This window comes from Geotrypetes seraphini, chromosome 10 (genome assembly GCF_902459505.1).
Source record: "Geotrypetes seraphini chromosome 10, aGeoSer1.1, whole genome shotgun sequence".
Lineage (NCBI taxonomy): Eukaryota > Metazoa > Chordata > Amphibia > Gymnophiona > Dermophiidae > Geotrypetes > Geotrypetes seraphini.
In genome coordinates this window covers 105,403,581-105,429,408 of record NC_047093.1, presented here as the reverse complement: position 1 = coordinate 105,429,408, position 25,828 = coordinate 105,403,581, and the positions used below count along the sequence as shown (strand labels likewise).

The window sequence follows — 25,828 nt, the reverse complement described above, 5'->3', positions numbered from 1 at the left end:
GATCCCTACGAGGGTCGAGCTAAGGAACTAAGTCATCAGCACTCAGACTTAATGGGGTGGGTCAGTAGAGTGGGCAGACTTGATGGGTTGTAGCCCTTTTCTGCCGTCATCTTTCTATGTTTCTATGTCTATGTTTCTATACACAAAGGAAAGAACAAAGAAAAATAATAAATAGATATAATCAAATCCTATAACATCTTTGAAATAAAGTAAACTCCATTGGACATCATAAGAACACTATTATGTTCATCCTCTTCTTTTCTTCTTCTTTTCTCTTCTTTTCTTCTTCTTTTGAAATACCTTCAAATAGACATTGGCTCTGAAGTAGTCAAAAAACTCTCAGTTTTTCAGGATCCTCAAAATAAAGAGATTTATTCCCACTGGATACTCTCATCTTTGCAGGATAGTATAATCCATACTTATATCCTTTTTCTTTCAATTGAGGACGAAGCTGAAGGAACTGCTGTCTTACAGCCACAGTGCTCTTTGCAAAATCCGGCAGGAACAATAATTTGGAGCCTTTATAATTTAAGTTTTTATCTGCCTTTGCTAATTTTAATATTTCAAAGACTTGTTGAAATCTCAATAGCTTGAAAATAAAAGGTCTGGGCTTAGAGTTGTTAGCAGATCTTTGAAAAGGAATCCTATGTGCTCTTTCAATCTCTAGGGGGTACTTAGAATTCAATTGCAATAATTTTGGCAGCAAATTTTCCAGAAACTGAATTGGATTCCCCCCCTCCAAATTTTCTGCTAGCCCAATTATTTTTACATTCTTCCTCCTCCCGCGATTTTCATAGTCTACCAACTGTTTTTGTAAATCTTTAATAACTCTGTTGTCATCTTTAGATTGGGCTGCAGTTATTTCTAACTGCTCCACTCTGTGTTCTAAAACTGCCATTCTCTGGTTAGCAATCTCCATCTGTTTATTTGTATTTAAAACTTCTTCCTTTACCTCTTGAATACTTTCAGCGTTCTTTTGAATCTGCTGTGATATTTTTTTAAGCTCAGCCATAATTTCTTTTTTTTCAATCTCCTCCTCCTCCGGAAGTGGTGTTTTTGAGGGTGTCACATGATCATGTTTCACTCGCTTCGCCGTGCCGGCTGTCACAAAAGCCGCATCAATTTTCCCTTGCCGCTTACTGGCCATCTTCACACAGCCTGCGAACCACCCAAGACCAAAATTATGGCGAAAATGGTATTTATAATCTTAAAACTGCTGCCTGGAAAAACAGAGCAACTCGATCACACCTCCATGTTTAGCGCTCTCCAAGCTACGCTCCCCTTGTTGTTGTTTTTTTAAAATAAATGCACCATTGAAAATTCTTGGGTGTAAAGTAGTGGTTCCTGAACTTGTTCTTAGAAACATAGAAACATAGTGGCAGAAAAGGGCTTTAGCCCACCAAGTCTGCCCATTCCAAAGTATTCGCTCCCGAATTTACTCCCTTAAAGATCCCACGTGAGCATCCCATTTACTCTTAAAATCCTTCACGCTGCTGGCTTCAACAACCTGCAGTGGGAGTCTGTTCCACTGATCCACCACTCTTTCGGTGAAGAAGTACTTTCTGGAGTCTCCTTGAAACTTCCCTCCTCTGATTTTCAGCGGATGCCCTCTGGTGGTCGAGGGACCCATGAGACAGAAGATATCATCTTCTCAATCATGTCTCCCCTCTCTCTTCGTTCCTCAAGTGAGTACAGCCGCAACTTCTTTAGTCTTCATACGTTATATCCTTTAGCCCCGAGACCATCCTGGTGGCCATTCGCTGAACCGACTTGATCCTCAGCATGTCCTTACGGTAGTGTAGTCTCCAGAATTGAACACAGTACTCCAAGTGAGGCCTCACCATGGATCTGTACAATGGCATAATGACTTCAGGTCTCCTGCTGACAAAACCTCTGTGGATACAACCCATCATTTGTCTTGCCCTGGAGGAAGCCTTCTCCACTTGATTGGCAGCCTTCATGTCTTCACTAATAATCACTCCTAGATCACGTTCTGCCGTGGTCCTAACCAAGGTCTCTCCATTTAGTGCATAAGTTCTGCGCGGGTTTCTCTTACCCAGGTGCATTACCTTGCATTTTTTAGCATTGAAGCCTAGCTGCCAAGTCGTTGACCATCGTTCTAGCAGCAGTAAGTCCTGTGTCATATTGTCAGGTAATAAGCTGTTGCCTACTATGTTGCAAATTTTGGCATCATCGGCGAACAGTGATATCTTTCCCCTAAGCCCTTGCGTCGTATCTCTTATGAATAAGTTGAATAAAATCGGGCCCAAGACATGCGGCACTCCACTGAGCACATCCGACGCTTCTGACGGGGTACCGTTCACCACCACCCTTTGTAGTCTACCGCTCAGCCAGTCCTCAACCCATTTAGTTAGAGTGTCTCCCAAGCCCATCGATTTCAGCTTGTTCAATAACCTTCGGTGTGGGACGCTATCAAATGCTTTACTGAAGTCCAAATATACCACGTCCAGTGCCTCCCTGGCATCCAGTTGTCTAGTAACCCAGTCAAAAAAGCTAATAAGATTGGATTGGCAGGATCTACCCTGGGTGAACCCGTGTTGGTGGGGATCACGTAGGTTTTCCTCATCTAGGATTGTGTCAAGATTCCGTTTGATCAGTGTTTCCATGACTTTACACACTATAGACGTGAGACTCACTGGCCTGTAGTTTGCTGTCTCTGTCTTGCTGCCCTTTTTGTGGAGTGGGATTACGTTGGCGGTTTTCCAGTCCAAGGGGACTCTTCCTGTGCGTAGGGAAAGATTGAAAAGCACAGATAATGGTTCCGCCAGGACTTCACATAACTCCCTGAGCACCCTGGGGTGTAGGTTGTCTGGTCCCATGGCTTTGTTCACTTTGAGTCTTGATAGTTCGCTGTAGACGCTACCTGGCGTAAATTCGAAATCCTGAAACGGGTCTTTCTGGTTATCTCCCGTCTGAAGCTGTGGACCGTCTCCCGGTGCTTCACATGTGAAGACTGAACAGAAATATTTGTTTAGTAGTTCTGCCTTGGCAGAATCTGATTCTGCAAAGTTACCGTCCGATTGCTTCAGGTGTACAATCCCATCTTTGTTTCTTTTCCTGTCACTAATATAGCTAAAGAAAGATTTATCTCCTTTCTTAATGTTCCGTGCTAGATCTTCCTCCATTCGGATTTTGGCCTCTCTGAATACTTTTTTGACAGCTCTGGATCTGTCTAGATAGTCCTCTTTCGCCTCCTGTTTTCCTAAATGTTTGTAGGCGATAAATGCTTCTTTTTTCTTTTTAACTAGGTCTGAAATATCTTTGCTGAACCATTGGGGTTTTTTGTTTCTCCTGCGTTTACTTACTGTTCTTATGTAGCGGGTTGTCGCTTCATTTAGGATGGACTTCAGAGTCGACCACATATCCTCCACATTGTCAGCTTTTACTTGTTTATATAACTCTTGATGGATAAATTCTCCCATGTGGTTGAAGTCTGTGCCTCTAAAGTTGAGAGCCCTCGTTGCTGTGTGTGACTTAGGGAAACCTTTCTCAAGGTTGAGCCATACCATATTATGGTCACTGGAGGCCAGTGTATCACCTACGGAGACTTCCGAGACGCTATCTCCGTTGGTGAGTACTAGGTCTATTATTGCCTGGTTCCTGGTGGGCTCCGATACCAATTGCTTGAGACGTGTAAAGTAGTGGTTCCTGAACAGTCAGGTTGTCAGTAGTAAAGGTGAGAGCCCCTGCTACAGTCACTGGTGTTATATAATGACATGGGGGCTGTTTCCTGTGGCTAACCACGACTAACCCGCAGGAATGGGGGGAAAAATTAGTCCTTTTCCAGGAGTATGGGAACAAGGCTTTTCACTGCCCTGCGGAGCAGTAAATGGTCTTGACTCGCAATGGACTTGCCATGAGTTGCCTCCCTTCCCAGCCCTCCTGACCAGCAGTCCCCCTTCATGAGTCCAACAGCCCCCTCGCTATCGTGGGCTCCAACATTCCCCCTACCGTAAGTTACATCGGAAAGAGGGACTCGGCTGGAAGAAGGTCTCGGAGCAGCCCTGCATGCAATATTGCTTCTTCTTCCACGAAGCTTCTAAGAGGCTAGTAGGACCTGCCCTGGGAGGTGTAAAGGGACTGACCCAGGGTATTCACAGTTTTTTGGGTTTTTTTGCCAGTTTTGACCTGTGATTGGGTGGGAGGGGGGCTGCTGCTGCACCCGCGAAGGAGGGGGTGCTTGAACTGCTGTAGCAGTTGGGGGGAAGGGAAAGGTGCTGGGCCCATGTGATGGGTGGAGTGGAGCTGGAGGGAAGGGAGAGGTGCCAGACCCACATCTGGGCGCTGAAGGGAGGAGATAAAGGTGGTGGACCCATGGTAAGGGAGCTAGATGAAAATGAGAGAGGTGCAGGGAGGAGGAGAGAGGAGAAAGGAAAGAGAACATCTGAACCAAGGGGATGAAGGAAGAGTTAGTGAAATATTGAATATAGCAAAGGGAGGGATGAAAGAGAGATTGTGAAAGACACATTGGTGTGAGTATGAGAGGGGAGAAGCTGGATACAGGGAAATATACAAAAAGAGGAGAGATGGTGGGCATGGATGGGAGCATAGGAACAGGGACAAAAGGGGAATGCTGCATGGGAGTGGTATATGGAGAAAGAGGGGTAATGCTAGACATGGAAGGGTATATGGACACAGAAGATGGCTAGACATGGGGAGAATAAGAACGCAGAAGGAAGATGCTGGATGGGGGAGGCATAGGGATATAGAGGAGTGATACTGTACATGGAGATAGATACAGGGGAAATACTAGAAAGGGACGTATAGGAGACAGAGAGAAGGGAGATGCTGAACATGGGAAACAATACATACACACAGATAGAAGATGGATGGTGAAAGAAGAAATGTCAAATGGTCAGGAGACCCTGTCAAATGAATTAAGAGAAGACAAAAGAAAACAGAGACCACCGCCTGAGACCAACATGATTTGAAGAATAAAATGATGAGACAACAAAAGGTAAAAAATATATATATATATTGTGGCGGGGCCGGGGGTAAGCCTAGCGCTGGCAACCCGGCTCCCGCCCCAGGCGTAAGGACGGAGCGCTCCCAGGAGGACTCCCACTGGATAAGCAGTAGAATAATTAGTGGAGACTGCGTTCTTGGTAAAGTTCAGCTTTTATCTTTATTACCCCTAGTTCACAGAACTAGGGTTCCAGTAGTCCCTCTGGTCTGAGGAGACTTAAAACAAAACATATATTCATAAGGTTTCTTCCTTACAATACAGTCCAGCCTGCTGCCCAGGCAGAAAAGCCAAAAAATAAACCAAAACATTTTCTCCTTAATTTTGCTCCTTTTGTTTGGAAATACTTCAGGGAAGCTCTGTGACCTAACCCACCCGAAGTCCAATGCCCCCCACTACCCTATGCTCCTGGGTAGGGGCTAGGGAATTTTATATAACACAACCTTTTAGGACTGGTGTAAGTCCCCTCCTGAAAGTTCCCTGCTTCAGGGTTACACAATGTCAGGTCTCTGAGTTCCGTTACACTTCTCGGGGAAGTTAATTAAAGGTTCTCACCTCCTTCCCTTTATCTACATGGCCTGCCTCTCAAGCTCTAAGTGATTCATTCACACATGCTCACAGTTCTGCTACGGGAGAAAGAACGCTACACAAAGATACATTCACTTTCATTCCCCTCCCCCATTCATACCTTGTTAACTGTGATTCTCCAGGAGATCCCATACTGCGAGACTGCACTCCATCTCACTGCTTTCAGATAGCTCTCCCTCTAATTCCATTAGGGAATCTCCGCTTTCTGAGACAGGGTAAGAACTCCCTTCAGGGACAGCTAACGGCCAGCCCTGCCCTGAAGTCTTTCTACTCCCCTGCACTTCTGCTTAGGAGTCAGAAGTCTGTTAGCTCGGGAGGGCTGTAAGATCAGCTGTGCTTTAGCTAGGGTCTGGGACAGAGACCTCCTAGCAGGCTCTTTCCTGCTTAGCACGGCATGTCTCTCCCCTGCATTCCTCCCTGCAGTCTTCTCCCGAGTGTTCTCCCCTGCAGTCTTCTTCTCAATCTCCTCTCTAGTGTTTCCACCTGTGCTCATTTTATGCTGTAAGCCTAATCCCACTCTCCCTCTGGGTTCGTCCTGCTTGCCAGCCACACCCCTCTCATTAACCATGCCTGTGCTGGTTTTCTTTACTAGAGGTTTTGTTGGAGATTTGCCCAAGGTATTATAAAAGGGATTATAGTGCCCTAAACCAGATGTTATGGTTTCTGCCCTTCTCTCTCTGCCTTGCCCTGCCTGTTGGCTCTTGGTGATAGGTACAGGATTATTAGGCAGCTTCCTGGGCTTAGGAATAGGGGCCAGCCTTTGCAAGGCAGGGTTTAAAGCTGGATTTAAACTGCTGACAGGCTCTTCTCTGTCACAATATATTTTCTATTTTGTGATTAGAACATTTCAGATTTGAAAATATGTATCCTGCTAGTACTGGTGTTAGACATAACTGGGGACTGCAAAGCCCAGGCCTTGCTTCTTTTGCTTTCAGCTGGCTTAGGGCTCTCTCTGATCAGAAAGCAGTTGCACTCCCCTAGCACTATTCCTATCATGTGTGACTGCAGTATTCTGTAAGCATGACTTTTCTGTGTAGAATTCTGTAGTAATTTGGTTTATTCAGTTTTCTTGATAGTAGAGGGGATATTTGTGACAGGGTGGAGTGACGGGTTTTGTTGATCCTTGCTCTGTATTATTTGTATTTATAAAATGACAATTGTATAGAATATTGGTTCTTTTTATACTTTAATAAAATAAGTTAAATATAAAATAACTATTTGAGGCTTGTGTGGATGGGATCAGACAATTTGCAGGGATGGGGACCGAGCTCACAGGGATGAGACCGGACCGAGCTTCCGGGGACGGGGTGGAAATGGGGACAAATTTTTTTCCCCGTGTCATTCTGTACCTGGTTTATTTCAGAGCTCGACTACATACAGACATGTTTTATAGAATATAAAGGTGCAACGCTAAGATTCCAATAGAGCATGGTCTTTGCTATGACTTTTGCCAGTGCTTGCACTTCAGAATGAAAACGTGTGTCCTTATTTTCAAGGATAGAGGAATGTTAGCAGTCATAACAAAAACTTGGGTGAGGTTGACCCCTTGACTAAATTTGGGGAAAATCTCCCAGAAAGAATGTCACAAGATTTATTATTTATTTATTTAAAAATGTATATACCGCATAAAAACTATGCGGTTTACAAAATTACATGCATACATATTTAAGAAATGCTAAACATGTTTCAATAAGACAAAAACAAAAAGACATTAACTAATGGTATCATTATTAAAATCTTCTGGTCAATTTAACTACAACAAAGTCACTAATCAATCACCTGTCATGATCTTATCAAACTATTCAAGACATTGCTGATATTAGTGATATGAGTTAAGATACGATGACAACCTATTTTAACTCATCTTATGAACTGTCCTCTCTGCATCATATTACTGACCGACCAGCATTGGAACATTGAGTATTGCCTGCAGTCTCTGCTGTTCCTGAGGGAAATGATGACTCTTCAATGCTAGTTATAAACCAAGATCCGTAATCACTTGCTGGTAACAGGTGACACTTATTTTTGTGTCAGAGGGAGGTGTGTGTTCCAATTAATATCTGATTAGTGGTCATTTTATCATGTAAAGAACTAATATTTTACTTTGATTTTGTGGTAATCTAAAACATTCTTAACTGACTCTTTTATTCAAATTATTTCTGTCATCGTTTACTTACACCTTGTTCCTACGTTGCCCAGTGGGAATTACTAGTCACTCCTACATATCCACATTAAATATTCATGAGAGAGATTTTCATGCACTTATTCATTGGGCATATCCTGACCATGACTGATTTGGGAGCACTGTTGTGTAGTGTGTCACGTTTTATTGCTCTTGGGGAAAAATAATACACTTCTTTAAAAAAAAAAAATAAATAAAATGTCCTAAATTTCACAGGAATGTAAGTCTTTATTGTGGTACTTTTTTTCAGTCAATAACTAAAAATATATTGTGCGTGCTTTAAGCTTTCATAATCCTGCCTTGTTTTGAAAAGAGCCTAGAGTTGTACAGCTTAATATCTTTTTTTTTTTTTATAATTCTTTATTTAAACATGCAAATTCAACTAGAACTTACACAAGATAATATACAGTCCACAAACAGTGCACGGAAACAAGAATCACCCGAGTACCATCAGCAATAGTGTTAACCAATTTCTGAAACCCCCAAGGAAACACACACCCCTGACCCCCTACCCCAAAACCAGAAAAGACCTCCCCCTATCTCTCCCCCGAGAGACAGTAATTCTATTAGCCCTATACCACAACATAATAAAGTAATTCTATTAGCCTTATACCACAACATAATAAAGTAGGGCAATACTAAGACCAGGAGGACGCCCCCCCATAATCAACATGGGTCATTACCCTCCACCGCCAGGAATCTATCCCAGAGATCCTCAAATTACTGCCAACGACGGGTCAGTAGAGCAGAAAGTCCACGATTTCCAGATGTATCCTAGGGTCATTTCGTCAGCTTACGTTCTTGCTGGGAAACAGTCTCCTCTTTCCGTCAAGGCGCATTCTAACAGAAGTGTGACTTTTTTGTGGGCTGACGCTGGAGCTGTCTCCTCTGAGGAGATTTGCAGAGTGGCAGCATAGTCTTCTCTTCACAAATTTGCCAAGTTCTACAGAGTGGTCGTGGTGGTAAGACAGGATTCCGCCTTTGGGTCCTCTGTCTTACGGGTCGGCGCAGCAAACCCACCCTAGCTTTTTGGGCACTGCTTTTGTTCATATCTACTCTCTCGAATGTCTCACCTATTGCACTGGAAAAGAAGATTATGTATTTACCCTGGTAAATTCTTTTACAGTAGATAGGTGAGACATTCTAGACTCCCGCCCTGTCTTTACTGTACCTGATTACAGTTTTCAGTCTGTTTATGCTTCTCCAAGCTGATTCTTGGATACCTGTCAGCCTTTTGGGGCTGGGAGCATTTGAATATATGTTACCATTTATTGGGGAGTAATTTCTGAACTCCTTTGAAGCCCATCTTGGAGGTTAATGATCCTGTTTAGTTACTCTTTGAGCAAATTAATTTGTTTGAGCCTGTTGCTGTAGGTGCCTCTATTTCACATGTATTGGGTGGCTCTATGTGCTTGGATACTGACTGAAGGTGGAGCTAGAGAGCCCAGTGAAATACAACAGAGGCAGAGTGAAAAATCTGGAGTGGATTCTTTCTGCAACATGCGGCTAAAAGGAAATAACCCTACTGTCTAGAATGTCTCACTTATGGTATCTACTGGAAAAGAACTTACCAGGGTAACTACATAATCTCCTTTTACCCGTAACAGGTGTTCTCCGAGAACAGCAAGACTACAAAGGTAACAGCCCACCCACTTTCTCTCATTGGCTTCTTAGCTTTGTTATTAAACTGCAGGTTCCTCTAGCTCAGTGGTTCCCAACCCTGTCCTGGAGGACCACCAGGCCAATCGGGTTTTCAGGCTAGCCCTAATGAATATGCATGAGAGAGATTTGCATATAATGGAAGTGATAGGCATGCAAATCTGCGCCATACATATTCATTAGGGCTAGCCTGAAAACCCGATTGGCCTGGTGGTCCTCCAGGACAGGGTTGGGAACCACTGTTCTAGCTGACGTCCGACGGAAGTTACCAGCATGTGTGTGATATGGACAGTACCTTAAAAAATTTAAGGCTCCTTGGATGATGTCATCCATATGTGAGAATATATGCCTGCTGTCCTCGGAGAACACCTGCTAAAGGTAAGTAACTGTATTTTTGGCTATGTATTGGTTTTTTTGGTGCTTTGTTTTAACAATTCCTTCATATGATTTTAATAAAGTATAGCAAGACAGAGATTTGTCATAACTTATTTTTGTTCTGTTTTGCCTCTTTTTTTTAGTAAAGCTGTTGAGAGCTTGGCTGGTGACAGGGTTTCAAAAATTCATCATATAAAAGAGGATGCCCAGAACCATATACAGCAAATGGAGGACTTTCTGGGTTCCCAAATCTATGGCTTGGAAGAGGCAAGTGTTGATGAATAATGGATTTTTTCGTAATACAGCCTTGGGATTTACTGATTTGTTTTACTTTTTTAGCATTTGTGGTGTATTTATCCTCCACCACAAATCATAAGATATGTTAGAATGATATGCAGTAGATGATTCACAGAATGAACATTTATTTGAAAACTAGTCTTTAAGCCCGTTACATTAACGGGTGCTAGAATAGATGTGTCTGTCCGTCTTTCTTTTTGTTTCTGTCTCCTTAGCTGCTGCCTGCTTTCTTTCTTTCTTTCTCGCTCCTTGGCTGCTGTCTGTCTATCTCTCTGGCCCCCTGCCTGTCTCCCTCCCTGGCCCCCTGCCTATCTCTGTGGCCCCCCCGAGTAAACCAAGAATGCTGCCTGCCCCCCCAGTACACACAGTCCCCCCGAAGCAGCCCCTTTTCCCTCTCCCCCCTTCACTTTTTTCTGTCTGTCTCTCTCCCTGGCCCCCTGCCTATCTCTCTCTTAGTAGCAAATCTAGGGAAGTCATTGTGTCCCCAAATTCATTGTCTGGAAGATTGAACAAAAAAAGCAAGAAGAATTGAAAGTACCTTATTTTTTTTGCTCCATAAGATAGACCCATGTGTAGAGGAGGACAAACCAAGAAAAAAAAAATTTGGTTCAGAATTTTTTTTTCTTAGTTTTTCCTCCTATACACATGGGTGCGTCTGGTGGTAAGAGGATGCTTTAGGGACATTTGGGTGATGCAGGAGCATGCATCAGGGCAGCGTTTGAGCACAGGAAGTGCAGGAGTTTGTGGCTCTGGAGCTGAGTATCCAGAGAGAGTGAAGGGCTTTCTGCAGCCTTTGTTCCTTGCTGCTGGCTTCCCTTCATAAAGAAGACGGTCCCTGTGCTTCAGGGCCTCAGATCCCCTCTCCCCTGCTCCCTCCCTTTCCTCTCTGGCTTCTCTCCATAAAGAAGACAATCCCTGTGCTTCAGGGCCTCAGACCTCCCCATCTCTCCTCCTTCTCGGGCTTCCCTCCATAAAGAAGATGGTCCCAGTGCTTCACGGCCTCAGACCTCCTCTTCTCCCCCCTCCCTTTCCTCTCAAGCGCTACGAGCGCCATGACACTCCCATCGGGCCCAGTGGAGCAACCCTCTTCTTCCCTCCGCCTTGACTGTACGCCATGGAGCTGGCGGAGGAGCAACAAGTCAGCGGCAGAGAGCAGGAGTGCACGGTGAGAGGCCGGTCTCTAGGCAGGAGGCAGAGCTCTGCTCCAGCGGCAAGGCAGGAGGAGGCGCGCACCACGGGCTTAGAGAAGAGAGCGGCCCGAAGTAAAGAATATAAATATCTAGTGGGGGCGGGGTCAGTTGCACCATCCTGAAGCGCATTATAATTGGCTAGCAGATGCTGCCAGGTACTAGGGACCTGCCTTGGCCGCTGATGCTTTGACCCAACAGAACAATCAGAGAGGCGGGGCTCTGTGGATCTTGGCTGAGGAAGGAGCACAAGGAAGCAGCATTTTAAAAAGGTATCAGGGAGGTGTTTAAAAAAGTGTATTCGCTCCATAAGACGCACCCACTTTTTTGGGGGGAAAAAGTGCGTGTTATGGAACGAAAAATACGGTACTAAAAGTTGAAACAGGATCTTTGAAATCTCAGTTTGATAAATTGATTAAAGACTTTAGTGAGTTGCAGGAAACCTTGATATAAGATAATATTAATTTTAGGAGAAAGACAGAATTATTAGGAAATTATTCCCAAAATAATAATTTACATTTTTTGGATTTCCTTAAGGTGTTTTCAGTTACACCTAGAGAGATGTTGAAAAGATATTCTTGGATATACTTTTAGTTGCTGAAGAATCAATTCCTCCTTTTTCTCAAGTTTATAGGGCTCCTTTTACGAAGGCACGTTAGGGCCTTAATGTGCGAAATATCGTGCGCTAAAATGCTGCACACGCTAGCCACTACCGCCTCCTCTAGAGCAGGCGGTAGTTTTTCGGCTAGTGCACGCTATAGCGCGCTAAAAATGCTAGCGCACCTTCATAAAAGGAGCCCTTAGTACTTATAATATTTCAACTATTTTGGAAACCTCTGATACAGAGGCAGATAAATCTTCAACTTTAGTGGCTTTAGTGGCACTTTTGCCTGATAAATTGTGGATTTTGAAAATGTTCTTTAAAAACAGACAAAAAGAATTTTTGTTTTTTGTTCTGCCACGTGTTTATCTAGCAAGGGTATATAGAAGTCACCTCCACCAAAGCTTCAGAGTAATATGATGTTTTTATTGCATAAACATCAGATAATATACAAATAATGCAGATAGACGTCAGATATTATACAAGATATCAGCAGAGAATATCTATATACACCAAATAGAATACTTCACCGTGTCTGGCACGCCCCCTTCCAATACTGATCTGGAATCTGATCGATCAAGGGAAAGGACCCAATTCACGGTACTCCCAAGGCTGCAGCAAGATTCAAAGTCCAGTCTGTGACTCTCAGTCTTATATAGCACAGAAAGTACTGAATCTCTTACACACACAGACACTGCTGTTTCTGCAGTAACAACAGGTGTCTCCCTTATCTCCTAACTTTCACAGATGGAATGTTAACTGCTGCTCGAACCCTCCCTTAGCATGAGAACTCTTCCTCAGCAAGACATGAAACAGTATAAGATATATGACACAAGCTGATAACAACTTGCTCTCACGAAAAGGCTGCCTAATTGTCTGGCACAGATGTGAGGCAAGGATTGCAGCTAAAAAGCAAGCAGACATGAACTGCCAAAGGCTGCCCTGGCCAGCCATGGCATAACAGGTTTTAAGATCCAAATATTTCCATTTGTTTCCCAGGATACACAGAAGCAAAGTCGTCAGTTTTTGCTTTTCAAACCAGGAGCTACTTTCTTTTTTTTTTTTAATATTCTTTATTCATTTTATATTTACAAGTGTACAGAAAGTAATAACAAATTAACTTAATACATCACTTGAAATACCACAAATTTTCCTAAAATAAAATTTATCCCCTTCCCATCCATCATTTTATTATCATTTAATACATACAATATATTAAAATCATTCATTCCCTTCATAACCAATAATAAAAAGTCAAAAAACCATCCCCCTCCCCATTTTTTCATTTATGTAGAATCAAGAAAAAATGATAACTATTCTTTACAATAATTTATCAATGGCCCCCACACATCCTTAAACTTATTAAAATATCCTTTTTGAACAGCTAACGCTCTTTCCATTTTATACATGTGACACATTGAACACCACCAAAAACTATAATTCAATCTTTTCCAATCTTTCCAATTATACGTTATTTGTTGAATGGCAACTCCTGTCAGAATCAGTAAAAGTTTATTATTTTTGGAAGATATATGGCTCTTATCTCTCATAGACATGCCAAATAAAACTGTGTCATACGATAAAGCCACATGATTCTCTAACAAGCAATTTATTTGGCCCCAAATCGATTTCCCAAAAGCCAAAATAAATGGACAATAATAGAACAATAAATGATCTAAGGTCCCTGCTTCGAGATGACAGTGCCAACATCTATTAGACTTAGAGCAATCTAATTTTTGTAAACGAACAGGGGTCCAGAATGTTCTATGCAACAGGAAAAACCATGTTTGTCTCATAGATTAAGACATTGTACATTTCATCCTCCAAGACCAAATTCGTGGCCATTAAGAAGCAGTAATTTGATGCTTAATCTCAATGCTCCAAATGTCCCTGAGGCCAGTTTTTGGTTTTTTATTCACATATCCAGATATTAATTTGTACCACAGTGCGACCTGGTGTCCCAGGAAGTCCGCCTGAAAGCATAAGAACTCTAAACTATATTGATAATTAAGAGTTTTCCATTCAGGGAACCCCGCCTGAATAGCCTGCTTCAGTTGCAACCACTTATAACATTGTGATTTATCAAGATCAAATTTATGTTGCAACTGTGAAACATCAAGCAGCTTACCATTAGATATAATATCATCTAAAGTGCTACTTTCATTGGTGGAACTTTTTACTTGAGATACCCATGCAAATGTATAGTGAGATATCAATCTTTGAAATATTTTTTCTTTGAACCTTCTCACCTAACTGCTTTTCTGTCTATGAAACACCTTTAAGGAGTATAAAGTTTAGAGCTCTTACCCAGGCGCTAGATAAATAATCATGTTCTATTATAGATGACTCTATAATTTCCTTAAATACTCTTATGAATAATTTTGGATCCAAAATAGTGGACTTGAGAAGGTTTAGTATATTATATTTTCTTGCTTCTTTCTTCCCCTTTTTAAAAATTTGAATCTAGACTATATCATTCTTTTCTGTACAAGTGTTTTACTTGATATAATGAAAGAAATACAATAAAAGGGAATGAACTTCCAAAAAGGGAATTACGAAGGGATGAGACTCATGGTAGGGAAGAAGATTAAAAAGAGGATAAGCACTGTAAAATCGCTAGAGCAAGCTTGGTCCCTTTTTAAGGACACAGTCACCGAGGTGCAAAATATATATATACCGCGTATCAACAAGGGATCCAAGAGGAAAAAGAACAAAGAACTGGCGTGGCTCACTGTAGAGGTGAAGGAAGCGATCAGAGACAAGAAAACTTCATTTAAGGAATGGAAAAGGTCAAAAACGAATGAAAACTGGAACAAGCACAAACAACATCAACGCAGGTGCCATAAGGCGGTAAAAGGAGCCAAAAGAGACTACGAGGAAAAAATAGCCAAGGAGGCGAAGAACTTCAAGCCGTTCTTTCGATATATTAAGGGGAAACGACCTGCAAAGGAAGTGGTGGGACCGTTGGATGACCATGGAATAAAGGGAGCACTAAAGGAGGACAAAGCAATCGCTGACAAACTGAGCACATTTTTTGCATCTGTATTTACCGAAGAAGATGTACACAGCATACCGGAACCCATCAGGCTATATGCTGGAAACGAAGACAGAAAGCTGACAGGATTGATGGTCAGTCTAGAGGAGGTATGGAGGCAGATTGATAGGCTTAAGAGCGATAAATCCCTGGGACTGGATGGCATCCATCCGAGGGTCATCAAGGAACTGAAAGGAACCATAGCTGAACTGCTTCAACTAATAGCCAATCTGTCGATCAAATCGGGAAAGATTCCGGAAGACTGAAAGGTAGTGAATGTTACACCTATCTTCAAGAAAGGTTCGAGGGGAGATCCGGGGAACTACAGACCGGTGAGTCTGACCTCTGTACCGGGAAAGATGGTAGAGTCACTGATAAAAGACAGCATCATTGATCACCTTGACGGAAACGGGCTGATGAGGACCAGTCAGCACGGTTTTAGCTAAGGCAGATCGTGTTTGACGAACTTGCTGCACTTCTTTGAGGGAGTAAACGACAGATAGACAAGGGCGATCCAGTCGACATTGTATATCTGGATTTTCAGAAGGCGTTCGACAAGGTTCCGCATGAACGACTACTTCGGAAAATTGCAAGCCATGGAATTGAGGGTGAAATACTCATGTGAATTAAAAACTGGCTGGAGCATAGGAAACAGAGAGTGGGGGTAAATGGACAATACTCGGACTGGAAGAGCGTCACCAGTGGGGTGCCACAGGGCTCAGTGCTTGGATCCGTGCTCTTTAACATCTTTATAAATAATCTGGACATAGGTACAACGAGCGAGGTGATTAAATTTGCAGATGATACGAAGTTATTCAGAGTAGTAAAGACGCAGGGGGATTGCGAAGATCTGCAACGTGACATAATCAAGCTCGAGGAATGGGCATCGACATGGCAGATGAGGTTCAACGTGGATAAGTGTAAAGTGATGCATGTCGGTAACTAAAATCTCATGCATGAATACAGGACGTCTGGGGCGGTACTTGGAGAGACCTCCCAGGAAAGGGACTTGGGAGTTCTGATCGACAAGTCGATGAAGCCGTCCACACAATGTGCGGCGGCAGCAGAAAGGGCAAACAATGCTAGGAATGATAAAGAAGGGGATCATGAACAGATCAGAGAAGGTTATCATGCCACTGTAACAGGCCATGGTACGCCCTCACCTGGAGTACTGCGTTCAGCACTGGTCGCCGTACCTAAAGAAGGACACGGTACTACTCGAAAGGGTCCAGAGAAGAGCGACTAAGATGGTTAAGGGGCTGGAGGAGATGCCGTACAGCGAAAGATTAGAGAAACTGGGCCTCTTCTCTCTCGAACAGAGGAGATTGAGAGGGGACATGATCGAAACATTCAAGGTACTGAAGGGGATAGACTTAGTAGATAAGGACAGGTTGTTCACCCTCTCCAAGGTAGGGAGAACAAGAAGGCACTTTCTAAAGTTGAAAGGGGACAGATTCCGTACAAACGTAAGGAAGTTCTTCTTCACCCAGAGAGTGGTAGAAAGCTGGAATGCCCTTCCAGAGGCTGTTATAGGGGAAAACACCCTCCAAGGATTCAAGACAAAGTTAAACAAGTTTCTGTTGAACAAGAACGTGCGTTGGTAGGGCTAGTCTCAGTTAGGGTGCTGGTCTTAGACCAGAGGGCCGCCGCATGAGCGGACTGCTGGGCATGATGGACCACTGGTCTGACTCAGCAGTGGCAATTCTTATGTTCTTAATAAATTTTGAAAACTTGGTCATGTCCAAGGTTAGTGCAAGATGGGTTTCAAGAATGCTGATGCCATGTCAGAAGACCACGAGATTCCAGTGCTATCAGGAGAACTTAGAGATGCTTCGTGAAGACCAAGTGAATTTTTTTCATCATTTGGTCACTGGAGATAAGACTTGGATCTATCACAGAGATTTTGAGTTCAAAATGGAGTCAATGCAGTGGAAGCATAAGTCATCCCTCACTCCAAAAACGTTAAAGACAGAAAAATCTGCAGGCAAAGTCATGGCAACTATCTTCTGAGATGATGGAATTTTGCTTCTGCAGTTCACACAAGACAACCATAACGGGGGAGAGTTGTACCAACACAGTGATCACTTTGTGGAAGTCAATAGAGGAGAAAAGAAGAGGAAAACTCATAGCAGGTATGCTGCTGCTTCACAATAAGAACATAAGAATTGCCTCTGTCAGGTCAGACCGGAGGTCCATCGTGCCCAACAGTCCACTCACGCGGCGGCCCCTCAGGTCCAGGACCTGATAGTGCTCCTACCCTAAAACTCTCATACGCTTTTCGCTTATGTCCTGTAGAGTAACCTTCTATCTATACCCTGCAATCCCCTTCGCTTCCAGGAAGTCATCCAGTCCCTTTTTGAAACCCAGTATTGTACTTTGTCCTATTACCTCATTTGGAAGCGTGTTCCAGGTGTCCACCACCCTCTGAGTGAAGAAAAACTTCCTTGCATTCGTTTTGAATATGTCCCCTTTCAGTTTTTCTGAATGACCTCTTATTTTTGTTGTCCCCGCTAGTCTGAAGAATCTGTCCCTCTCCACCTTCTCTATGCCTTTCATGATTTTATACGTCTGTATCATGTCTCCTTTCAGTCTCCGCTGTTCCAGGGTAAAGAGCCCCAGTTTGTCTAACGTTTCGGCATATGAAAGGTTCTCCATTCCTTTTATCATCCTAGTTGCTCTCCTCTGAACCCTCTCAAGTATCGCCATGTCTTTCTTGAGGTACGGTGACCAGTATTGGACACAGTATTCCAGATGTGGTCGCACCATTGCTCGATACAATGGCAGGATAACCTCCTTCGTTCTGGTATTGATACCTTTTTTGATAATGCCCAGCATTCTGTTCGCTTTCTTTGAGGCTGCTGCACATTGCGCCGCTGGCTTCATTGTTGTATCCACCAATACCCCCAGGTCTTTTTCTAGGGTGCTTTGCCCCATCACCCTTCTTCCCATCGTATAGCTGTACATGGGGTTCCCTTTCACCATGTGCAAGACCTTACATTTCTCCACATTGAGGCTCATCTGCCATATATTTTGCCCACACACACTTTTTGTTCATGTCGCTCTGTAGTTCTTTGCATTCCTCAACAGTTTTGACCCTGTTGGAGAGTTTTGTATCATTCCGCGAACTTGATAACTTCGCACTTCGTGCCCGTTTCCAGATAATTAATGAATATATTGAACAGCAGCGTTCCCAGCACAGACCCCTGCGGGACACCACTCGTGACCCCTTTCCAGTCAGAGTAGTGTCCTTTTACTACTACCCTCTGCTTCCTATCCGCCAGCCAATTTTGGATCCATCTGTGGACTTCCCCTTCCACCCCGTGGTTCCACAGTTTCTTCAGCAGGCTCTCATGGGGTACCTTGTCAAAGGCTTTTTGGAAATCCAGATATACTTTGTCAATGGGGTTACCTTGGTCCAAATGTTTGCTTATCCCCTCAAAGAAATGTAGTAGATTCGTTTGGCACGATCATCCTTTATAGAAACCGTGCTGGCTTGTTCTCATCAGTTTATTTTTTTCTATATGCTCATTGATACCTTCCCTGATTAGTGATTCGACCATTCTCCCCAGAATTGAGGTCAAGCTCACCGATCTATAGTTCCCCGGGTCGCCTCTCGATCTTTTTTTGAAGATTGGTGTAACATTTGCTATCCTCCAATCTTCTGGGATTATCCCTGTTCTCAAGGATAGGTTGCAAATATGCCTGAGTAACTCCGCTATTTCGTCTCTGAGCTCTTTCAGTATTCTCGGGTGGATCCCATCTGGGCCAGGAGATTTGTCAATTTTTAATCTATCTATCTGCCTTAGAACGTCTTCGAGGCTTACCTCCATGCATGATAATATACCCTCCTGATCCCCCTTGAAGATTTTTTCCGGTTCCGGCACGCTGGATGTGTCTTCTTTTGTAAAGACCGACGCAAAGAACTTGTTTAGTCTATCAGCCACCTCTTTTTCCTCCTTCACCACTCCTTTCTTGTCTCCCTCATCCAGAGGTCCCACCTCCTCCCTCACTGGCTGTTTCCCTTTTACATATCTGAAAAATGGTTTAAAATTTCTTGCTTCCTTGGCTAGTCTCTCCTCGTATTCTTTCTTGGCTTTTCTGACCTCTCAGTGACATTCTTTCTGATGTTTCCTGTGCTCTTTCCAATTTCCTTCAGTTTTGTCCTTTTTCCACTTCCGAAATGATGTTTTCTTGTCTCCTATCACTGTCTTTACTTCATTGTTTATCCATGCTGGGTCTTTAGTCTGATTCTTTTTGCATCCTTTCCTAAATCTGGGTACATATAGGTTTTGTGCCTCGCTTACCGTGTCCTTGAGTAGGGACCAGGCTTGCTCCACAGACAGAGCTTTCTTAGAGCTGTTTCTAAGCTTCTTCTTCACCATTTGTCTCATGGCATCATAGTTCCCTTTCCTGAAGTTAAACGCTGTTCCCTTTGTTCTCTTCCTCTTTGGTAATCCTACTTCCACTTGGAACAGAATCATGTTATGGTCACTGTTTCCTAGCGGTCCCATTACTTCCACTCCCTTAGCAGGTCCTTTAAGCCCGTTGAGGATCAGATCCAGGATCACTGCCCCTCTCGTTGGAGTCTTGACAAGTTGTTCCATGAAACAGTCTTGGATGGCTTCCAGGAACTCCGTTTCCTTCGTACATTTTGAATTTCCAAGATGCCAGTCTATCCCGGGATAGTTGAAATCTCCCATAACTATAGTGTTAGCGTTCTTGCATTCCCTCCTCAGCTCGGCTACCATTTCTGTATCCTCTGCTTCAGATTGCCCAGGTGGACGGTAGATCAGTCCCATCAGACGGTAGTTGCTCCCAGGAGCAAGAACGAAGGACATCGTCGACAGAATTGAAAGAATCCTGGAGGGAGCAGAAACGGAAGAGACAGCAGTGATAGTCCACGTCGGGACGAACGATGTCACCAGGAAAGACTACAGCAAGAATGCACTGAAACAAAGAGGCAGACGGAACTACAATCAATAAATGCGTGGATGAGGAGATGGTGTGAGGAAGAGGGATTTCTCTTCGTGAGGACTAGCCGATCCTCTCTCCCTCCTGCTAAGTGACTGTCTACTTGCTTTAGGATTGAGTCTCCCACCAGGATTGCAGATTTCCCCTTTTTCAGCCTCTTTTGCGGTCGCAGGTCTGTGTCCCTGGTGTTCCTCATTTCTTCTCGCTCTAGGCACTGAGAGTGCCTCTCCTCTTCTTTCAGCAAAATTCCTCCGTGGGTATCCTCTATCTTGGTGTCAGATGCTTCTTGTCTTCTGCTCTGTGTGTCCTCCTCGTCTCTCCACTTCTCATGTTCCTGCTCTTCCACTCTCCTGTAGGCATCTTCAATGAACTTCTCGAGCTCCCTGACCTGTTCCTCGATGCGTCCCTCTTGCGTGTGATCTTCGGCTGTCTGGAAGGGGTCTTCTGAGATGTAGAGTCCCTCTAGTTCCTGGATCCTCAACTTCAGGTGACTGACTTCACTCCTCAAGCTCTTCAGTTCCTGACAACGCCCGCACATGTATAACTGCAACCCGGAGGGGAGGTAGTCATACATGTGGCAGTCCGTGCAGTACACTGGGAAACTCATCCTCTGTGTTCCTTCAGCTTGCATTCTTGTCTGCCCTTTAGGAGTCCTGATGCTAGTATGTTCACTCCTGCGCCTGGCTTTTCCTTACCTTCTTCGTCTTCCGCTCCCCTTTGCTTGTGCGTGTGTGTTGTTTGCCTTGTGTTTGCCTTCTCTGCTTGCTCGTGTATTTGTGTTTTTCCTTGATTCCGCCTTATCTTGTTCTGCTGTGCTTGTTGCTGTCTTTGTGTATGTGCGCACGTGTGCTACCTGCTTGGCCTGCCTCTACTTTATCTTCTGCCCGTACTTCTTGTCTTCTGCCCCTGCTTCTATTCTTCGGTGCCTTCCTTGCCTGTCGTTTCCCTATATGTGTGGTCCTCCCTGAGCCTACTCTGCCTTTTGTTCTGTGTTTGTTAACCCTACGCCTTTCTTGTTTGTATGTGGATGTGTCCTTACCTTGATTGTCTTCTTATCTTGGGGTCCTTAGATGTAGTGACCTGGCCCTTCTTAAGGCCCTTCGCAAAGGCGCTCTCGCTAAGGCAAGCGCCTTTGCTGCGCGCTGAACGGCGGTGCGCCATTGGCTCCCTTCCTCTTAAGGAGGAGCCCGGCCGATGATGCTGCGCTGACGCGGTGGGGGTGGGCGGAGCCTCCTCTCGCCGCTACCCGCTCCGCTGAAGCTGTTCTCCTTCTCCCCTCTTCTGGCTTCTCTCTCCGGCTCCTCTGCCTCTTCGCCGCTGCCTACACGCGGCTCAGTGCAGTCTTCAAGCGCCGCAGCTCCCTTCCTCTTAAGGAGGAGCCCAGCCGATGACGCTGCGCTGACGCGGTGGGGGTGGGCGGAGCCTCCTCGCGCCGCTACCCGCTCCGCTGAAGCTGTTCTCCTTCTCCCCTCTTCTGGCTTCTCTCTCCGGCTCCTCTGCCTGGTGCACTGGTGCATATGTTACGACAATCACAAGCTGCCATCCAAGAATGTGGGTTTCAGCAGCTGCTCCATCCACTCTACAGTTCTGACCTGGCTCCCTCGGATTATTTCATGTTCTGAGTTTTGAATAAATCTCTCAGTGGATGATTTTCAAGTGATGAAGATGTCAAGGAAGCTGTGACGTCCTGGTTTGAAGGTCAAACAGAAGAATTCTTTTCAAAGGGGTCAAATTCATTGCAGGAAAATTGGATGAAGTTTATGAAGCTATCGGGGGACTACATTGCAAAATAATAATTTTTTGAAAAATTGTCTTTCCTACTGAGGTAGATAAATTATTGAATGCTTCTTGTATGAATAATGTAAAGTAAAATCCTAAGATAAATTTTACCTTTAGAATGGGTTGAGCATAGAGATTACCTTAAAACTATTCTAGCACATGAAATTATAGGTATTGTATAGATTAAGAACATAAAAATTTCCATACTGGGACAGATAGGTCTATCAAGCCCAGTATCCTATTTCCAAAAGTGGTCTACCCTATTCCCAAGTACCTAACAAGATCCTAAGCAGTAAAATAGATTTTATGCTGCTTATCCTAGGAATAAGTAGTGGATTTCCCCAATCCAGCTCAAAATGGTCTATGGACTTTTTTAAGGAAATTATCCTAACCATTATTATTCTACTAAGCTAACTTATTTCTCCACATTCTCCAGCAACAAATTCCAGAGATTAATTACACATTGTGTGAAGAAATATTTTCTCTGGTTTGTCTTAAATCTACTACTTAGTATCTTCATCACATGCCCCCTAGTCCTAGTATTTTTGGAAAGAATAAACAAGCGATTCACATCTACCCTTTCCATTCCATTCAGTATTTTATAGACCTCTGTTATACCATCCCTGAGCCGTCTCTTCTCCAAGCTGAAGAGCTCTAGCCACTTTGGCCTTTCTTAATAAGGAAGTCGTCCCATCCCTTTTAACATTTTCGTCACCCTTCTCTGTACCTTTTCTAATTCTGCTATATGGCGACCAGAATTGCACACAGTATTCAAGGTGCAGTCGTACTATAGAGCAATACAAGGGCATTGTAACATTTTCATCTTTATTTTCCATTCCTTTCCTAATAATTCCTAATTTTCTATTTGCTTTCTTAGCCGCTGCTGCACAATGAGCTGAGAATTTCAAAGTATCCTCATCAATGACACCTGAAATCTTTTCCTGGACAGTGACTCCTAATGTAGAACCCTGAATCATATAGCTATAGTTCGGATTCCTCTTTTCCACATGAAGCACTTTGCATTTGTTCACATTAGAGAGTTGCGCGAGGACTGAAATCCCACCTGTCCCCGTGAGGAATCCCTCCGTCCCCACCCGTCCCTGCAAGGAATCCTTCCGTCCCCACCTGTCCCTGCCCGTCCCTATAAACTTCAGAAATAGTTATTTCATTTAATTATGCTACTAAATTAAAGGCTCTGGTAGAAACCCATTTACAAATAAGCAAAGACACTTTATTAATTTGGAAATATTAATTGGGAAGAATACATACTTTGTAAACTGGTTTCTACCAGAGCCTCTAATGTAAATATAAAATCTCAGCTGATGAGAACCCCCAAGCTGTCAGCTGAGGACTTCCTTTGCAATTGACTGGGGTCCCTTTGCCAAGCTTGGCAGGAAGCAGTAGCCCCATGCAGAGCCTTCAATAAAAATGGCTGCTGTGAGTTCCCATGGTCTGATATAGAGGTTGAAGAGTAAAGGGCACCCTGCAGTATTCCAGACGGTGCCTAGGTAGCTCAACATCCTGCTTCTGTCTGCTGCTTGCCGTTCTGCTGTGGATGTCTTCTGTGTCTGCTGTGGTTGTCTGCTCCTACTGTGTCTGCCTGGTTGTGTTTCCTCTGCGCCTGCTGTGTGTCCTCTGCGCCTGCTGTGTCCTCTGTGTCTGCCTGTTTGTGTGTCCTCTGCGTCTGCTATGGTCTCCTGCTCTCCTTTAGCGGTGGCTCGTCCCTTCTCAAGGCCCTTTCGCAAAGGCGCTCTCGCTAAGGCATGTGCAATACAGCCTTTAAAGCTCGCCTTTGCGCGCCGAATGGTGAGTGCCATTGGCCCCTCCCCTTTTAAGGAGGAGTTTCTGTGGTTGATGTCAGTGGGTGGGCGGAGCTACCTCTTGCCGATGTACTCTCTCTTGCCTTCTGTTGCTCCTTCTTCCCCTCTCCTGTTCTCTGCACTGCTTTTCTCTCCTCTTTTCCTGCTTGCCTGCCCAAGCCTGTTTAACTGAGCTCCGTTGGCCCCTCCCCTTTTCAGGAGGAGCTCCGCTGGATGATGTCAGGGGGTGGACGGAGCTACCTCTCGCCGATGCCCCTTTTGCTGTCTCCTGCCTTCTGTTGCTCCTTCTTCCCCTCTCCTGTTCTCTGCTCTGCTTTTCTTTCCTTTTATGTAATATACTTTATTGAATAATAATAATAATAATAACTTTATTCTTGTATACCGCCATACCCAGTGAGTTCTAGGCGGTTCACATTAATTAGACATGGTTAAATAAATTTAGTAGATGTATTCACAATTGGTATATTTTTGAAAATTGCAGCTAGAAGTGAAGATTTGAGGAGCAGAAGCTTTGTGGCAAAAGTTAGAGAATAGTTAGATAGTGAGGTATTTTCTTTCCAGAGATGAAATGCTGAATTGTTAATGTGTGTGGTCAGATGGCTAGAGGTAAAAAAGCTGGTCTTTTATTTGGGGAGCACATATAAAGAGATGGAAGCAGAAATGTGACCGATTCTGAGACAAAGGATTCTCAGGGAGTACCAAGAAGGCTAGAGGAGAGAAGGGAAGAAACCAGTAGAGACAGAGCTTGGCAACAGGTAACAGAGAGGTCATACCTTTGCAGACTCATAAGAGTAAAGGTGGCCATGAAGTACAGCAGTGAGTCAAAAGACTCAACCTTAGATGAGAGAAAAGGGGAGGAAGTCTTAGGAGAAAGACCACTAGAAACAAAGCTTATACAGGTAATCAGGAGTGGCTGCAGTATGTATGAGACTACATTTCACACAATGCTTTGCTCACACATTATAGCAGGAAATGCAGCATTACTGTCCTTTCAAGTGAGAATAACATTAAACACATCTTAGAGTTATGTTATAAACTAGCATGAAGCTGCCGGGGGCAGACAACCAGATAGCCGTGTACTACGTGAACAAACAAGGATGCACCGAGTGTCCTCATCTATGTTAAGAGGCAATGAAAATTTGGGCTAGGAATTCCTCAAATTGTGTTTCTAAAAGCTATTTATCTTGCAGTAAAGAAGAATGTCATAACATACATATTAAGTTGACTTCTGTGATCTCACAAGTGGTTGTTCAACTCAACAGTTTCATGTCAGATATTCAAGGATTGGGGGACTCTTTGCTTCCTCACAAAGCCACAAACTTCCAGTCTTCTCCAGAATCAACACTCTACACCACCAGCCTTTCTTCTCAACTGGCAAGGAAACTTCTATATGCTTTCCCTTTAATTGGAAAACTCTACTCAAACTTCACCAAGAGCAAGTACCTCTGTGGCCCCGACAGCCTTGGCTCTCTCCTCCTGGAATACAGTGTATGGGAGCCTATTACACATTAGATCTTTCAAACCTTGCTGAGACAGAATGAAGGATCCCTGCTTCATCCCAATCTACATTAGCTAGTACTCACAGGATGGTATCTCTCCCACTCAATAGATACTTCCATATTCTCCAGACCAGTATCAGCCATTATTGAAGTTTCTAGAAAACCTTCTATTCAACACTGCTATCGCTTTAAATCAGAGGTGTCCAACCTTTTGGCTTCCCTGGGTCGCATTGACCGAAAAAAATGTTTCTGGGGCCGCACAAAAGCGCAAACGCTGCAGCAAGACAGAGGAGGGAGCCGACAAGATGGTAAATACCCGGGAGCAGCAGAGGAAAAACACTGCATCGCCCTCGAATGGGGCCGCACAAAATACTTCATGGGGCTGCAGGTTGGACACCCCTGCTTAAATGGACTTGCTTCTCTGCCTGGTGTAATCTCAACTCGTTGAAACCAGCCACTTATCCCATTCCATCGTTTTTTAACTATCTTCTGCATCTCTTAAACTCTGTTCTCAAAACTATTTCAGTCAGAGTTCATCTCAGTGCTATTACAAAATTTCATAACCTTCTACATAAGGATCCTTTAGTTTACAGATTTATGAAAGGACTTTTTCCATATCAAACCACCAATCAGAGCTCCTCCAGTTGCTTGGAATCTCAGTATTGTGCTCTCTACCCTAATGAAGCCTCTTTTTGAGCCACTCTCGCCTTCATTTCTCAAACACCTGACTTGGAAAGTTGTGTTCCTCATCTCTTTCAATTCTGCATGTCAAGTCAGTGAACTTCAAACACTTGTGTCAGATCTGCCTTACACAGCTTTTTACCTCGACAAGTTGGTCCTTCATACTCACCC

The 25,828-nt window shown here is 43.9% G+C and overlaps 1 protein-coding gene across 5 annotated transcripts in view; it reads left to right on the top strand.

Moving 5' to 3' along the window:
- LOC117367981 (CDK5 regulatory subunit-associated protein 2-like) overlaps window positions 1–25,828 on the top strand; it is a 372,935-nt gene that overhangs the window by 80,445 nt on the left and 266,662 nt on the right. For all 5 annotated transcript variants that reach the window (XM_033961149.1, XM_033961147.1, XM_033961146.1 and 2 more), the window contains one exon: window positions 9,932–10,055. In XM_033961149.1, coding sequence (XP_033817040.1) covers window positions 9,932–10,055 — 124 coding nt within the window. The remainder of the gene's footprint in view (window positions 1–9,931; window positions 10,056–25,828) is intronic.